General features: G+C 45.1%; 1 protein-coding gene across 1 annotated transcript in view; it reads left to right on the top strand.

The window, feature by feature from the left end:
• Niban1 (niban apoptosis regulator 1) overlaps positions 1 to 15,735 on the top strand; it is a 140,306-nt gene extending 124,571 nt beyond the window's left edge. Inside the window, exons 11-14 of the mRNA XM_005319693.5 lie at positions 1,535 to 1,645; positions 3,236 to 3,343; positions 9,562 to 9,673; positions 11,455 to 15,735. Coding sequence (XP_005319750.2) covers positions 1,535 to 1,645; positions 3,236 to 3,343; positions 9,562 to 9,673; positions 11,455 to 12,545 — 1,422 coding nt within the window. The 3' untranslated portion in view covers positions 12,546 to 15,735. The remainder of the gene's footprint in view (positions 1 to 1,534; positions 1,646 to 3,235; positions 3,344 to 9,561; positions 9,674 to 11,454) is intronic.
• Positions 15,736 to 17,796: the final 2,061 nt, after the last annotated feature.

Raw genomic sequence — 17,796 nt, 5'->3', positions numbered from 1 at the left:
GCAGGCAAGCGGGTACTGGTGCTACGCAGGCAAATGGGCACGATTCCTGCGTCCTGTTGACTGAAGACACACTCTGTCCTTCACAGGGCTTCTCCTTCCATCTATGTTGATGAGCATCACAGAGAAGGAATACCTGAGGGACTGGAGTAGCATTCATTGGTTATTACCTGGTTGCTCGGTGCTTTTCATCTTGCTTGGCCTGCACTTTAGACACTTCTGGGGAGATTTTAAGACATATTGATGTCTCCACCTCATCCCCAGTGATTCTGAATATATATTGACGTATATAAGTAGGTGGACAGATATTTTATATATGTGATAACCATAAATATTAATTTATATATGTGAATATTTATAATTTATATATATGTAAAATTTTTAAAAGAGCTTCCCCTGCCTGCCTTCCCACTCTTTCTAATACACAGCCGGGATTGAGAACTACTGGCTTAAGTTAATTTCCTAATCTGATTAAGAGTAAGCCAGTCAATCAATCATGACTTCATATTTGAATTTCTTGTGTCTATTGATAGATTCTCTCTCTCTTTTTTTTACCCGCAAGGAATTTTTTTTTTGTCCCCAGGAACAGAAATGAATACCAAACTCTTTCCATATTACAGTATTCCTAAATGAAGACAGGTGTAATCAGACACTATTCTGTTTCACAGATATTTTGGGGCAAGCTTACATTAGGCTGGACATTGTGCCAGATCCCACTTCACAGTTCAGTAGTGACACAAATTCTTAGATAAGTTCACTGCAGTGTTGAAAATGGGTTGAATGGTGTGGGATCAATCCCAGACATGGGAAAGAAAGGAGCGTTTTTTTGTTTGTTTGTTTGTTTTTAACAGTTATGGGTAGGATTCATCAATATATCTTATTACCTAACCTCTGAGTCATGAGGGATTAAAGATGGGCTGGGAACAAAACTGGACAACAGTTTAACAGCAGTCTAGATAAGAGTGCACCCCTGAGCACTGGATACAGGTACAACTGTAGAGAATAATACATCTATCTGAACCGTCTCTGTTTCCTGACCTCACCCTCTCTCCCTTCCCAGCCTTGCAGAGAAAGGAAGGGTGTGAGGTGGTAGGATGGGAAGCAGAGAGATGTGCTGTGGAGTAGTTGATGTCCGCCTAAGCCTGGAGGTGCAGCCCGTAAATGGTTGGCAAAGGCTCCCACCTCATCTTGTCAATCTGTGGTTGCAGCACCAGAGCATGGAGGAGGGGCATCTCAGTCCCACAGCCCTGGGCTTTCTAGATGAGGGACGATGGGAAACAGATGAGGAAAAATATATATATATACATGCATGCAGATCTGCATACGTCCCTCCTAACCTCTTACTGATTGCCCTGTAGCCATGTGGCTGTTGGTCTCACAGCCCAGGTAGTGGATGAGAACTGGTTGCCCTGGGTCACCTCCCAGAACAGCAGGACTCTGTGGGCTCTTGGGACTTCTCTCCAAGCCCAGATGGTCACCGCTGGGTGGTCATCCCAGCCTCTCACTTGTTCTGTTTCTGTGTTGTTCTGGTTTCTAGCTCATGCAAAATGCAGTGTTCACTTTTGAGCAGTTGCTTTCCCCACATCTCCAAGGAGATGCCTCCAAAATTGCAGCTGCCATTGAGAAGGTCAAGCTCCGAGTCCTAAAGGTAAAGGCTTTTTCTCATCTGTGGAAGCATAAAACAAAAAAGCCCCTGTTTCTTTTGTTAGGCGAAAATACCTTGTCCTCCCTTTCAATCTGCTCTTCCCCTCTCCTTCTTCTCCCCGTGACTGTCATCCAGCAGCAATTCCCCCCAGTGGCTTTCATGCCTCTTCTGCCATCTAGTGGACACTTTAGGGACTACAGCTACTAAGCATCCTTACCCACCGCTTAGTTGTAACTAAGCTTACTTTCACAGCAGTCGAACTTGACAAATGTAATTGGCTGTCCCCACAAGCACTGTGACAGGTATTGTATAATATATAAAAACAGACAAGGCACAGATTCTCTCTTTAAAGAGTTTACAACATAGTAAAATCCATAAAATCAGCCAGCATTTTTAAGAAAAATCAAAATCTGAAGGCAAAGGAATCGCAAGGAAGAGCTATCTGCCAAATAAAATTGTTTTAAACTGGCTTCACATGTGAGTGCAGAGTAAATGGTTGCAATAATAGGAATTTGTATAAATATAGTTACTACAGTTATTGTTAAAGCTTTTTAAAAACACCTAGGCTGTTTCGTTTGATTCTCACAGGAAGTTGTGAGATGATTAGAATGTATCCCCAATATACAGATGAGGAAATGGATCCTCAAAAAGCTTAAGTGATTTTTTTTTTTTTTACCAAAGCTCAATCAGCTAGTCAGTGGTGATCTGCTAATTTTCTACCACCTGCTGTTTCCCCTAAACATTGCTCTCGGAAGGTCAAAGCCTGGAGGAGGTCCTTGGATTTTAGACCTGCTCTTGATGTCTCATAGACCAGAGGAAACTAGCAACCAAATCATTGCAATTAAAAACAATGATAAAAACAATGAAAACATGATAATACAAATAATAATAATGCACTTGCAATCGACCTGAAAGATAGTGCCACTATCAAGTGCTCCCATCATACTTGATAAATGCCCTCACCTAACTATCCTTCAGTTGGCCTGACCATTCTGCTCATATGCCTGTGACTGTTCTCTACATTGTCTGTGATCACCTTGAAGTGACATCGAAAATCAAATCCTGGGCTCCAGGTGTGGGTACTCAATTCAGAACAGAGAGAACCGTCATCCTTCTTGTTCTAGATATTGAATTTCTTTGGTTGATAGGTCTCAGTGTTGAGGGTGCTATGAACCAGGCCCTCTCTTCTCTGTGCGAATCATTGCGACACACTGACCCTGCCTGCAGAACAGAGTGTAATGCAATAGTCAACCGTGACTCCCAGGGGCCCACCCAGACGGGGTGATGAGGTGCACACTCACCCTCTACTTCCATCTCCAACTGCTTGATAACACGGATGGCACCTCTCTGTTTTGACCTTGCCTCAGTTTCCATATCTGTCAGAGGGGATGGTGAGAGGGGTCATTCCATCACAACCTGCACCTAGAGTATATGCAGGAATGACACAGAAAGATCTCTGAGACCTTGAAATGCAAGAGTCCTCAGAAGTTTGGGTTGGGGAAGGGAGATGACGTGGGCGTCTTGAGTTTTTTGTTTAAGGGAAAGTTAACAGATTGTGGTGCTCCTGTTTAACATATGTTTCTGCCTTGACAGCAATATGATTATGACAGCAGCACCATCCGGAAGAAGATCTTTCAGGAGGCGCTGGTTCAGATCACACTTCCCACCATGCAGAAGGCACTGGCATCCACGTGCAAACCAGTAAGCCAATGGGTCACCCTAAAGAGCCTGCTCTTATTGCCTCTGAAGTTCAAATGAGCTCTTTCGCTGCTCTGTACCTGCAAACATCTGACTGGGCCTGGGGAGGGGTTGGCACACTTTTTTATAAACAGTAAATAGTTTGAGCTTCATGGGCCATTTTACCACTTCTGTTGTGACTGCTCAACTCTGCGGTTGTGGCACCAAAGCAGCCAGAGACGGCGCACAGACAGATCTAAGTCTGTGTTCCAATAAGCTTTATTTACAAAAACAGGAAGCTGCCGGGATTTGCTGACCCCTGAACTAGAGGAAATCTCAAAGGGTAATTATCTGAACTTGAGCCAAGCTAAGGGTTGGCACTGAATGCCTAAGGGGAGCAGGTGTTCCCTATTATAGCACGGCTCATAAGTCCAACATGTGCTCCGAAACTTGACTTCAACATCCAGAAAATCTCCAGCAACATGATTACAGTAGGGTATTTGTTCTGTTACATCCAGTAATGTTTGCTTACTGAAATCAATGACATTGTGTAAATGTGCTGCACACAGCCGGCACACAAGGATAGCCATGATCACAGAGGTGTGACTTGGTCTGAGGGGAAGAGTAGTGGGCAAGTGGAGTCTTAGGGCTGGTTCAGAACCAGGGTTCAAGTCCCAGATCCTGCATGTATCTGCCCTTGGGCCCTGGGCCAGTCACTTCTCCTCTTTTGGTCTAGAATTCATCTTTTTAAAATGTAGCCAATAATATTTTGTAGTATCTTTCTTAAGACTGAGAAGACTAGAATGATACCCTTAACACTTGATGAATGCTTACGATGCTTAAACAAAGTGGATTATTGCAAGAAATTTCACAATAGCCCTTTGAGGAGGTCCTGTTTATATCCTCATTGTGTAAATGAGGAAATCTGAGAGGTTAAGCAACAAGCCCAAAGTCACAGTGCACGTTCCCACCCGAGTTTAAACAGTCCACACTCGCCTGAACCATGGTGGGTTCCCTGAAGCTGTTCGCCTGTCACACTTCTGCATTTTAAGAATGACTTGCAAGCTAGGGCATTGGCAAGGCCTGCTCCCTCTTGGAGTAAAGATTCAAGAACTTCTTTATCCCAAAAAGGGCTTTTTGGCAGCTTGGAGAGTCTCCAAGCAATGACACATTAAAATTCATCTGTGAGTTTATTTCACTGTGGAATTTTCTTTGGTCACTTTTATATTCTGTAAATGCCATTTTCCTTCAGCTAGTCGTTGGTGTATCTAGTATTGGCATTTATTTCTGGGGGCGTATTTTTTTAGTAGAAAAGCATTTGATTAAGCTAAAGGGGAAAGAGTTGGCCTACATGACTGTCCCTTGGCCTTATGTGCAGAAAGTGCCGTCGCCCAGCCCACCACTGAGTCCACCTCTAAACGTGCCTGCAGTTGGACTTCTCTTTTTCAGTCCCTAAGGCAGTTTGGAGGTCTCAGAGCCACCTCCTCCCAGACAAGGGCAGGGCAAAGACGGTTCCCCTTCCTGTCTATACCTTGCTTCCGAGCCTCAGCAGAGTGAGCTGGGTCCAGTCCACAGAGACCTGCAATTGAATCTGCAATTGACACTGCTTTCAGAAGAGCCGGTGACTCCAAGTCATGTCAGTGTCATGAGCTTTCAAAGCTTTGTATTTACAGAATGGGTAAATCTGGGGATTATCTGCTTCATAGGAGTCTTTATTTTACTGTCACGTGTTTGCCTTGGTTCTTGGGAACTTCCTAGTTCTGTGGCACTCAACCCTATCCTAGCTGCTGTTAGAAGAACCTGGGGAACTTTGGGAAAAAAAAAAAAAAAACATTCCCAAGACTCATCCCCAGGATTCCAATTTAATTGGTTCAGAGAATTAAGCATATGATGAAGTTCAATCAATTCAATATAGAAGACCTGTTTTGTAAAACTGGGCATGTCACAGCAGTACAAATGTCCCTCCATTATTCCTTCTCACAGAATTATTCTGTTGGTTGAAACTTTAAAGGTCTATTTATTCAGTCACCACGTATTAAAACGCATCAAATACGATCGAGGCATTGTGCCCCAGCAGTGTCCCTGCTGTCCTGGAGTTCACAGTGTAGAGGCAGGTGACAGCCACGTGGGATGCCGCACGGGGAGCACAACAGTGGCCCCATGCAGGAGGATTCCTGGGACTGTGCTGGACCCTGCTTTTAGGATCAGGGAGGACTTGGCAGAGTCGTGCCTTCAGTTGGTCCTCAGGGATGAATGACAGAGGAAGGGAAGAAGAAACGGTGTTCCACGCATGAACCTCTGTCCCTCGTTTAGCAGAGGAAAAGACAGAGGTTCAGAGTGGTGACATGGCTTACCCAGGAGCCAGTGGTACATTCAGGACAGTGTCCAGTCTCCTGGGCAGTAATCTGCCCATCTGCCTGGTCTCATAAACTGTCTAGAAGTCACTGAAGCGCATGTCTCTCCAAGCCTTTGGGTTTCCTCTCAGGTGGGTATCAAGGGATCCCTACTGGACCCCTACTGCCTCTACACTGTGAACTCCAGGATCCCTACTGGATCCCTACTGGCAATACAACCCTGGACCACAGCACCCCCAAGTCTTAGCACTGAAATCTGTTTGAATGTTGTGATTCCACTCACTTGCTGAAGGCATCAAATCCCACTCCAGTTCTCTAAGAGCCAGAACCATCAGTGCAAAGCTTGCTGACTTGGTCACTGGAACATGATTTGGTACACGATGACCCCTGCCCTGTCCTTGTGCTGATCACAGGCAGCCACTGGGAAATCCTTAGACAGCAGAAAAGGCTAAGGGATTTGGCATCATGCTTGGGCTATCTTAGAAGGAATTAGTAAATGTCAGGGTCAGTTGGAAGAATGGGGGAGAATGTTTTTGAATAATCCTTACATGACTCTTCAGCCAGAAAAGGGGTCTTATAAAGTTATAGCTATGTCTACCTCATGACCCACAAACCTCACTTCTAGGTATAGACCCAAGATAAATAAAGTCCTTAAGGCCTCAAAAAAACCCCTATTCAACTAAAGAAAGAAATTGAAGAAGATGGCTCTGGAGGCTGAGGCAGGAGGATCACGAGTTCAAAGCCAGATTCAGCAACAGCGAGGCACTGAGCAACTCAGTGAGACCCTGTCTCTAAATAAAATACAAAATAGGGCAGAGGATGTGGCTCAGTGGTCAAGTGCCCCCAAGTTCAATACTTGGCACCAAAAAGAAAGAAAGAAAGAAAAAGAAATTGAAGAAGACCTTAGAAGATGGAAAGATCTCCCGTGTTCTTGGATAGGCAGAATTAATATTGGAACATATCAAAATGGCCATGCTACCAAAAGCACTATTCAGATATAATGCAGTTCCTATACGTTTCTAATGATGTTATTCACAGAAATAGAAAAAGCAGTCATGAAATTTGTTTGGAAAAAATAAGAGGCCCAGAATAGCCAAAACAATCCTCATCAAGAAAAGTGAAGCAGGAGGCATCACAACACCAGATCTTAAATTAATTATACTAGAGAGGTATAGTATCAAAAAAAAAGCATGGTGTTGGCACCAAAACAGACATGAAGACCAATGGTATAGAATAAAGATACAGAGACAAACCCACACAAATACAGTTATACTAGACAAAGGCTCCATAAACATATCTTGGAGAAAAGATAGCCTCTTCAACAAATGGTGCCAGAAAACCCGAAATCCATATGTAATAAAATGAAATTAGACCCTTATCTCGATCCCTGTACAAAACTCAAAAGTGGATAAAGGACCTAGGCATTAGACCAGAGACTCTGTGCCTAATAGAAGAAAAAGTCGGCCCAAATCTCCTTCATGTCAGCTTAGGAGTTAACTTCCTCAACAAGACTACTAAAGTGTAAGGAATAAAATCAAGAATCAATAAATGGGATGGTATCAAACTAAAAGCTTCTTCACAGCAAAGGAAACAATCAAATCGTGAAGAGAGAGCCTACACAATGGGAGAAGATCTTTGCCACCTGCACTTCAGATAGAGCATTGATCTCCAGGATATACAAAGAACCCAAAAAACTTAACACCAAGTAACCCAATCAATAAATGGGCCAGGAACTGAACAGGTACTTCACAAAGAAGAAATACAGTCAGTGAACAAAAATAGGAGAAAATGGTTCAATATCTCTAGCAATTAGAGAAATGCAACTTAAAACTACGCTGAGGGCTGGGGCTGTGCCTCAGTGGTAGCACGCTCGCCTAGCATGCATGAGGCCCTGGGTTCTATCCTCAGCACCACATAAATGTAAAATAAAGATATTATGTCCACCTAAAACTTAGAAATAAATAAATATTTTAAAAAATTAAAACTACACTGAGATTTCATCTCACTCCAGTCATAATGGCAATTATTAAGAATAAAAGTAATAGCTAGGCATGGTGGTACACAACTGTAATCCCAGTGGCTCGGGAGGCCGAGGCAGGAGGATCACGAGTTCAAAGCCAAGAGTCTCAGCAACTTAGCAAAGCCCTAAGCAACTGGAAATACCATGCTATTTTTGTTACTATAGCTCTATCCTGTCTCTAAATAAAATATAAAAAGGGATGGAGATGTAGCTCAGTGGTTAAGCACCCCTGGGTTCAATCCTGAGTAACAAACAACAACAACAAAAAAAACAAGTAACAATAAATGTTGGCCAGGATATGGGGAAAGAGGCAATGCACTCATACATTGCTGGTGGGACTGCAATTGGTGCAACCACTCTGGAAAGCAGTATGAAGATTCCTCAGAAAACTTGGAATGGAACCCAGTTATCCCGCTTCTCAGCAATCTTTGCACTGATGGTTCTGGCTATTCACGCTATGATGAATGGATAAAGAAATGTGGTACATATACACAGTAGAATATTACTCATCCATAAAGAAGAATGAAATTGTGGCATTTGCTGGTAAATGGATGGAACTATCATGCTAAGTGAAATAAGTCAATCCCAAAAAACCAAAAGCCAAATGCTCTCTCTGATAGGTGGATGCTGACTCATAACAGGTGAGGGGTTGTGGGAGGGAAGAGTGGAGGTTCACCAGATTGGAAGGGAGGGGGAATGGGTATGTGAAAGACAGTAGAATAAATCGGACATGACTTTCCTATGTTCATATATGAATACATAACCAGTGTAGCTCCACATCATGTACAACCACCAAACTGGGAAGTTATACTCCATGTACGTACGATATGTCAAAATACATTCTACTGTCATGGAGAGAACAGTGGGGGTGGGTGCATATGATCAAAATATGTACTATGCATGTACGGATATGTCCCAACAAAACCCATAATTTTCTATAATTAATATGTACCAATAACATGGCAGTTCCAACAGTCAAAAAGTGGAAAAATCTCAATGTCCGAGGAGTATGGATAAATAATTTTAGTTTATCCAGATGGTAAACGCTATTTATCGATGGAAAGGAATGAGCTACAGATACATGCAGAAACACGGAAAAATACGAAAAGCAAACACAAATGAATATATAATTTGGTTTATTCATGAACAAGCAAATAGGAATCTATCATGATGAGTGTCAGATGGTGCTTCTCTGTTGGAGGGCTGTGGGCTTGAGGGGGGCCAAGGAGGAGCCTTGGGGGCAAAGGAAGTGTCCTCCATCCTGATCTGGGTTGTGGTTACATGGGCATATTTATATATTTAACATTATTGGACTGTACTTTTAAAATCTATGTATTTTATTGTATACTATGTATAATATATGATAACATATATTATATATAATATATTTATATATACAATAAAATACTGTTGGCATTAAATGAAAAAGGAAAAAGGAAATACATGAGATTTGATAGAAAATAAGGCAGCCCAGGCCCTTATTTTCTATCAAGGCCTGACAAGGTCTTGAGATGATCCAAAAATCTCTTCTGTCTTTCCCCTTGAGGCACCTAGGATGTGTGCCCAGGATGAGGGAAGGGACTGGAACTGCCCATGGTCAAGCACCACCCTGTCCTGGGCAGTTAACCCTGCCTACGTGCCTGCGTGCCTAGAGTGACTCAGATGGGAGAGGACACAGTCAACGATGGCTGGACTCAGCTGTTATCTAAGCATCTTTTGCCTGTGGGCCAACATGACCCTCGTCCTTCCCTCCCTCCCACTCCCAGGAGGGGATCACAAGTGGGAGTCACCCTTTCCGTATCTTCCCTGAGACCAGAAATCCCACTGCACGGCTTTTCCTCTTCATCCTCTTATTTCTCTCTCTTCAGGAGCTTCAGAAATACGAGCAGTTCATCTTTGCAGATCACACCAACATGATCCACGTTGAAAATGTCTACGAGGAGATTTTATATCAGATCCTCCTTGATGAAGCTCTAAAAGGTAAGAGGGCTTACGGGGGCGCTGGAGGGAACTCTCTGAAGATGGAAGCACTTCTGAAGTGGGACTTAGGAAGACTCAGAAAGGGGAAGAGACAGTTGGCATTAGAGAGAGAGCAAGGAGGGTGGGGAAGGAAGGAGGTGACCTTGACTGAGCACCCCTGATTTGGCACCCAGTGTGCTAGCCCTTCAGATATTATCCTCTCTCAACAAACATGAACTCTGGAGATGGGGATGTTAAGCTTCCATTAACAGATGAGAAAATTGAGGCTTAGGGGGATTAAATGAGGGTCTCTTCTGAAGAGCTGTCTCCATGCACCGTGCCAGATGGAACCGGGGAAAGAGCTGTGGGCAGAGGCTCAGGGCCCCTCCCGGAGCAGGGCAGCGCTGGCTCCAGCCGCAGGCTCCACCCAAGCTTGCTCAGCACATTCCTCACCTCCGCTAGGCCAGACAGAAAAAGACACAGAGTGGTATGATGACACAGTGCCCTGGGAGCCTTACTAGGACTCTGGCACCCCGTGTGCTGTGGAATCGGAGCTTGCCTGGAATTGGAGTGTAAATGGGGACACTTTGATAAAAATATGCTGGAGAGGGCCACCATCAAACTGCAGGCCTAGGAGGCATCTGGTCTCCGTGGCAGAGACCTGGAGTGTCCCTAAATGCTTCCATACAGAAAACTGGCCGTGCACAAGGCCCATGCATGTCACAGTAGCTAATCACAGGGATTGAGGAGATGAGGAGTGTAAAGGGGCCGGCATGGTGTCCACACCAAGGAGGACCCTGTCAGGGCCACAGGCAGCTATCACAGCCACCTCTGGGTGATTTGGAAGAAGGCTCCTTTCCTTTGGACAGAAAACTATCAAAACTTAATTATATCAGTATTTCCCCAAGTGTGTTTTTTAATGAAATTATAAAGAAATGTTTAAAAAAGAAATTGTCACAATGCACTTTAAAAATTCCACGTCTTCTGTATTTCCCTGTTTTTCAAATAAAATTCTATAATTTTTTAAAAAAATAAGAAAATGGTCACGATATTCTAATTTCATTAGAATAGTCTATGGGGACCTGATGAAAAATTATACCAAAGACACAAATCTATACTGCCTCTGATAGGGATGGCACCCCCAGGAATGTGGCCTTATTGGGACCGAAAGCCCTCACAGCCAGGAGTGGAGGCCTGTGGCCAGAAACGGCTGCTACTGTTTTGTTGTTGCTGTCTTGCCTCCCTCCCAAGGCTTCGAGGCTGGTCTCCGTGAGCAGAGATTTTCATGCCAACGAGGCTCTGTCAGATGCATGATCAGAACTGAACACCTAGGAGACACTCAGGAATGTACTCTGAGAAAGAGCAGAGGTAAAAAGGCTGCCCCTGCCCTGCAGGAATTCCAATCTAGGTGGACACACAGAGCTACACGTATTAGCAGGCAATGTGAAGGGCCCTCTCTGAGTGAGACGCTGCTGGAGACTGAGCCTCCGGAAGCAGAGGCCGTCTCTAATTCACTCTGCATTCCCAGTGCTGGTTCCAGATCGATGCCCCACAGACATTTGCAGTTTGAATAAATGAATGAACAAATGCCGCCAGGGTTGAGTCTGGAGAGACATTTGTAGTCACTGGTCATCAGGGAAGGGGACCCGGGAGAGGATGGCCATAAGCCGGGGCTTGAAATTGAGAATGTGGGTATCCAGAGAGGAAGGCGGGGGGGAGTTTGGTTTCAGGATAAAAATGAGAAAATCCAGGTTTGCCAAGCAGAGTGCTAAGGTTGTGTTGTGTTTTCCCGTGTATCTCAGTGATAAAGGAGGCTGCGATTCTGAAGAAGCACAACTTATTTGAAGACAATTTGGCCTTGCCCAGTGAAAGCGTGTCCAGCTTAACAGATCTTAAAACCCCCCCGGGGTCAAACCAGGCCAGCCCTGCCAGGAGACTGTCTGCCCTTGTCCCTCCGGAAGCTGCAGACAGCGAGACCCCGAGTGGCAGCGAGGTGTCCCGGGAGTCCGGGGAACACCAGCAGCCGGAGGCAGAAGGAGAAAGCCTTTCTCTCCCTGGGCCCAGCCCCCGTCCAGGTGGGGATGAGCAGGTGCTCAATGACCTGGCTGCAGAGGACGCTGCAGGAGCCCTGAGCACACCTTCTGCAGAGCCCAAGTCGGGAAAGCCACCGGGGGATGGAGAACCCAGCCCTGAGAAGCCCGAGTCCATGGCTGCCTCTGGATCCCTGCAGGAGCTCAGAGAGCTGTTGACGGTGACAGTCGATGGACCAGCGGAGTCAGCCCCGGGGATGGGAACAGACACCGATGAGACACTGGTTCCCCAAGAAAATGAAAAAGAAGAAGAGGAACCCCCAATCCACACCGATGGCAGTCCAGCAGCTGCCCCCCAGGACAACTCTGAGGAAAGCCCAGTCCGTGAGAGGGAGGCCCAACCTCCCCTTCCAGAGGCTGAGGTCCCCGGAGTGGACACGGGGGCATCTCCAGAGGCCAGCAGCCCTGCGTCTCAGCCAGCCCGTGGAGAGATCAGCCAGGAGGCCAGCTGTCCAGGCTCTGCGGAGGGGCCAGCAGAGGCCCTGGAGCCCCCGGAGAGGGAGCCGTCAGCAGGGACCTCCATGCCGGAGGCCCGTGAAGGAGAGGCCGTGTTGCAGGAGGGTGGCACTGTAGGTTCTGACCCCGGCTGCCCCAGAGAGAGCCAGGTTTCTGAGGAAGGAGAAGCAACGGGAGGGGAAAGCGGCACAGCCCCAGCCGTGGGAAGTGTTACTGAGGTTAAGGCTGCCCCCGTTCATGAGTGTCCGTGGGTGGTCGAGAGCGCCCCCCACACCCAGGGCCTAGAGGACGGGAAGGAGCAGGAAGCTTGTCAGGAGAGCGCCCCAGAGCAGCCCTCGGAGGAGTGAGAGGGATAATCTGGCAAGAGTCTTTCTTCGAACAGAGTCAGTTAAAGGGTTCTAGTTATGGGTAGGCTTAGGAGTTGCTATCAAAAAATTCTGAACTATTTCCAGAGGTCACACACGCAGGGTGTGAACACAGAGGCAGACTTTTGTGGGACAGGACGGCTCCACCAGGAATGATTGCTTTAGCATTTTAATAGGCATCACCAAAGGGCTGGGTGAGAGAGAGCTCAAGCCAGGAGAGGGAGCTCAGGGCTTGGTGTTCTCACATTGCACGGGTGCAGTTTTCCACTTGCTCTTTAAGGCTTTTAAATTTTGAGTAAGAATACAAATATACACTGTAACTCCAGCCTCACCATGTACTCTGTCAAGCTCACAGCCTCTTCAGCATTTGTCCTCAGTCAGTCTGCAAGGAAGGAAAGGTCAGGAACCTAGTGTCCCCTGCCATGTGCAGCTCCAGGGGGCCGCCCATGCCTGTGTGGTCTCTGGAGAAGCTGATAGAAACTGAGGGAGGAAGGTTGTGATCTTGTCTGGGCCTGTTCCTAATTCTGCTATCAATTTCTTGTTAATGAATCTTATTGATTCTTATCAGTTAATCACCTTTTAAGGAAATTCAGATGAGGCAAGGAAATCTCATGGGCGTATTTAAGCCTGAAAGCATTTCAAATTAGCCATAGACGGTGCAAAGAACTCAGCTAAATTATGGCGCTTAAAGCCTACTAGTTAAACAAAACATTATTTGAACAGCTACATACAGTATTAGGCATAGTAATGACAAAAGAAAAGGTAAGGTGCTTTGTCTTATACAAATTAAAAGACCCATGAGAATTTAGTCTAGAAGAAAAACAAGTGCCAATTGTCAAACCATAGCAGCTTTCTCTCTTTCCATTCAAATGATCCTGACTCATTCACAGAAGGGAACAAAATAAATGAATTAAAAAAGGAATGAATAAAGACAGAAGCCAAGGTTTGTATAATCAAGTTCCAAAAATGTTACCAAAAAGTAGAAATCATTTGGTCGTTCAGCAAGTTAATTGAGTTCCTGTGAGTTAAAAACCACTGGGGATACACCATGGAAAAGCTGCTGTTCTTTCTTCTTGGAAGGAAATAGAAATATTTGTGAGAATACCAAATCTTCTAAATGGAGCATAGTCTGTAACCATTAATGTTCAAGATAGAATAGACTTACTTGCAAAAAATTAAGATTTGTTCTGTTGTCCTTCAAAAAATGCCGGATTGTCCCAAGTACTACATCCTGAAGATTCCTTCCAGAGACTTTTTAATATTAGATTTCAACATATTGCCCTAAGAGGCTGTTTTGATTATCCCCATCAAGTACATTTGTATCAGTTCTTCAGAGAATTGGTTTCACAGGTCAGCCATTTAATCAAGAATTAAAATATTTCCCTTCCCCATAAAGGATGAATAATAGTATCCGAATGGTCTCCTGTTGAATTGCTTCAGCTCCTCTTAGAGTGGCTAGACCCTCCTGTCTAGGGGTGACCCCATCACAGGTGAGGAGGGCAAGAGGCCACTCCTCCCTTGGTCCCTGCCCACCCTGGGCTCCCTCCCTCACATCCTGGCTGAATGTTTACTTCCTGCCTCTCCCAGAAGCGCTCTTCAAGGAAAGAGCCTAGGGGTTAGTCATCCTATGTGCTTCCTGCTGCAAGCCCACAGCCCTGAGTAATGGCTTCCTGCATGTGCAGTACCTTTCATATCCCTGACGCCTAGTGCAGGAACTGGCACGTGTCACCCTGCTCAGGAAACGTGGGAACTGAACACCCTGCTCGCTGCTGTGCAGGGGCTATTTGGGGCTTGCTGTTAGGAAGGGAGCTGTTTGTAAGCAGGCTTTCTGCCCTTGGTGAGTCTTCCCTTCAATAAAGTTCAAAGTCCAAGGGGCTGACAGCCAGATGGCCAGAAGCATCGCCCAGTAAGGCAAGGAGCCAAAGGAGCAGTGCCCAGCCCCACAGACTGCGCTCTCCCTAGGAGATCCCGTGCGGGTGCAGTCCCAGGGCACAGCCAGCCCCCCTCCAGAGCCTCTTCCCTTTGCTCACCTCAGGACTTCTCGCCCGCTTTTAAAAAGCTGAGAACTTTCCAACCCTAAAGGAGGATTCATTTGACTGGGTCGGAAGGACCAGTATCCATGCCCTTCTTTTATACATCAAGGATGAGGCTCGAAGTAGCAAGATGTGCTGGAAAATGCATTCGAGGAACTTTGCTTTTACACACTTCTCAAGTTCTCTCAAATAAGCAGAGTGCTTGTTACATACTAGGATGGAGCAGGAAACAGAAGCGCATTAATCTGTAACCGTGTTAACAGTTTGAAGGGAAGAACTTCCAGGTGTTTGTCTTGCTGCTCACTCTGGTTTGTGTGTTGCTTTGGTGGCTTCCTGGTGGGAGCCAGGCTACTGTGATCTCAGTGAGCAGCGTGAAAGGCCTCCACGTGTTGCTCTGGGGGCTTTCTGCTATGGGCAAAGCATTAGAAATGCCTAAAATCCGAAGACATGGTTTTTGGCAAAAATGATGACATTAAACCATTTATGTTACTGTTGACCTTTCACAAAGAAAATATTTTCCTTGGAAAAAAACTTGGCTTGTCATTTTTTCCTATGTAGTTTGGAGGACAGAGAGTAGTGCCTTGCATTATCTATTTTTTTCCTAACCAAAAAAGAAAGAAAGAAAAAAAAAACTACCCTTGTGACTATAAGGATAAGATTTCAGTTTTTCCAAAAGCTTTATAAAGAGGCTGAAGGTGAAGAACAGCAGTTTCTTAGGTCTGACCTATATTTGATTATAAAGATTCTCAAGGCTGGTTTTGCAGTTCTCGGGATCAGAGCCCATGACTTCAGAGAGTTTTACTATTCTCCCCGACTTTCCTTCCTTATAAAAAGTGACTGTTAGGTGCTACACAGCAGTTTCAGATGGGGAAAGGGAAGGACATTGCTGACTTAACAACACAGTTTCACTAGGTGAAAAAGCTGGCAACTTGTGCCTCCGTACTTTTCCATAAACAATTGGGTTTGGGGGTTTGGCTTCAGAAGTCTGCAACTTCATGAAGAAACACAAAAAAAAAATAAATCTATACTGTAGTTTTATTTTTATGGTCACTATTTGAAGCAAATAAACTCAAAACACTTTGTAGCCATGCATTTACTCTGCCAAGTGCCTATATTCCAATAAAATCCTCATCCTTGAAGAGCTGTCCAGATGTCATTTATTTGGAATAGGGCTGGTTTCATCTTTTAAGCAAATGTCATACTTGAGCTGGAAGGAGCAGAAATGAAAGGTGAGTCACCCTTGCTACACTGTGGAACTTTTGCTTTTCTGTTGTTAGGAAGGAATCTGCATGGAAGCCGCTTAATGCCAGGGGAAATTACACTTTGATAATGCATATGCTTATTTTTCTAGGAATTGGATCACACCCGTAGTACAGAAATGGGCCATTACTCAGCGCATTAAATGGCTGTTCAATCTTAAATATCTTTTCAGTGGGTAACATTGGATGTTTCTTGAGCATCTCTAAATCTTTGCCATATTCTTCACTTTACCATAAGCATCCAACTCTCCCTTTCCATCTGGCCAGTTCCCACTTTTCCTGAAAGTCGGGACACATCAGGACAAACTCCCCTCCCTGCCCCCATACCCAATAACATTTTCTGAACTCTCACCCTGACTTACTTGCCTACTTCTGTTCTCCTCTCTTACTCTAATGTAGCCATTTACCTTCTCTCTGCCTTTGGGGCATGTACCCCCGTCTTCAATCTTTGTGTCCCTAGCAGACAGACAGTCCTTATGTATAGTAAATGCTCAATCCATGTTGAATGAATGAATAAGTAAATATCACCCATTCCAGATGTTGGATAAAGGTAAAGCTGATGACCGTTCAGCGTACCTGAAGGATGTGTAAAGATGGCAACTATTCAACCTGGTGTGCTGTTTTACTGATGAAACTTGACCATGAATTTATGCAAACCCATTTTTTCAGGAGGGAGTTTGAAGGCCAAGTTACCTCCAAATCAGGGGTACTATGAACCACCTCCTGGTTTTCAGGAGAGTGGCTTCCATTGGGCTTTCCCAAGGTCTCCATGATATAAACTATGAAAAAAGGTTAAAAAGTTCCCTTGCTTTGTGCCCTAGTCTGCAAAACCCACCAGTGCTCATAGAGAGCCTTTGCCTTCTGGCCATTTCTCCTCTTGCTGGGCAAGGAGCAGGAAAGAAGATGTGGTCCCTGCTTTTTAGGAAGCTCAGTCTAGTTGGGAAGACCTAGAAACCAATGGGAGTTCTGCAAGAAGAGGAGGAGAGTCCTGATAGCACACATGAGGAGCAACTACTGACTATCCACCCAAGTTCATGTTTAATTATTGAACCTATTCAGCCTGTCCTCTTTTTGCCTCTTTTAAACCCTCAAGAAAACTTGGTAATTACCAAAATTCCTTTATCTCATTCCTACAAACTCTTTCCAGGAATCTCGCGTCCTCTGTGGGTGCTGTTCTAGACTTTCTGCAGACCTGGTGTGTCTTCCATCTGGTGTCTACACAAAGCAGTACTTACATGCAGTGGGGAAGGACTCTATGTGGGTTAACCATCCCAAGAGGCGTGGGAGACAAGGCACACTGGCCAGGGAAGTGTGTTTGTGTGCTGAAGAAGCCACTGAGGTGACGTTGAAACTAAGAGGTGACTTCTCCTGGTATGACTTCAATTCCTGGCTTCTACACTCCCATTTTTTGGGAAAGTGATTTTATTTGAACATAGAGATCATGAGGGGGAAAAAGGAAGGTGTCTTTATTTCTATCTATTGGAGGCTTCAAGTTTTTGAGTCCTTGAATTTTTCTATTTGTGTTAGATGATGCTTTCAATGTACCGTTGCAGGAAGCCATCCGTGAAATGCGTGAGGACCTTGTTCAGCATCGTAGCCAATGGGGGAGTAGATCTGGCATCGGGAACTTCCTGAGGCAGTCCCACAGGGATAGATATCCCAAATTCAAGTGACTCCCCCTCAGCTCTGCTAAGTGTTCTCATGCAGCATCAAAGATGGGCGTGAGCAGCTAGGAACTGAGCAGCCTACCTGCCTCCACCTCTATCCTGTTTTGGTGAAGAACTTTCCATAGAATCTCTTGGATGTCTTCTGATATAAATAAAGAAAACTCAGACTCCTTTCTTTGTTAGAACTTGGACCCTTCTGGTTAGCTTTGCCCTTCTCTGCCCCCTCTTTGAAACTACTTTCTGTTCTGCATATTCTGCTAGGCCCTGAGAATAG

This window comes from Ictidomys tridecemlineatus, chromosome 10 (genome assembly GCF_052094955.1).
Source record: "Ictidomys tridecemlineatus isolate mIctTri1 chromosome 10, mIctTri1.hap1, whole genome shotgun sequence".
Lineage (NCBI taxonomy): Eukaryota > Metazoa > Chordata > Mammalia > Rodentia > Sciuridae > Ictidomys > Ictidomys tridecemlineatus.
Note: the sequence above shows the minus strand (reverse complement) of the source record. Positions and strands in the feature narration are given on the sequence as shown.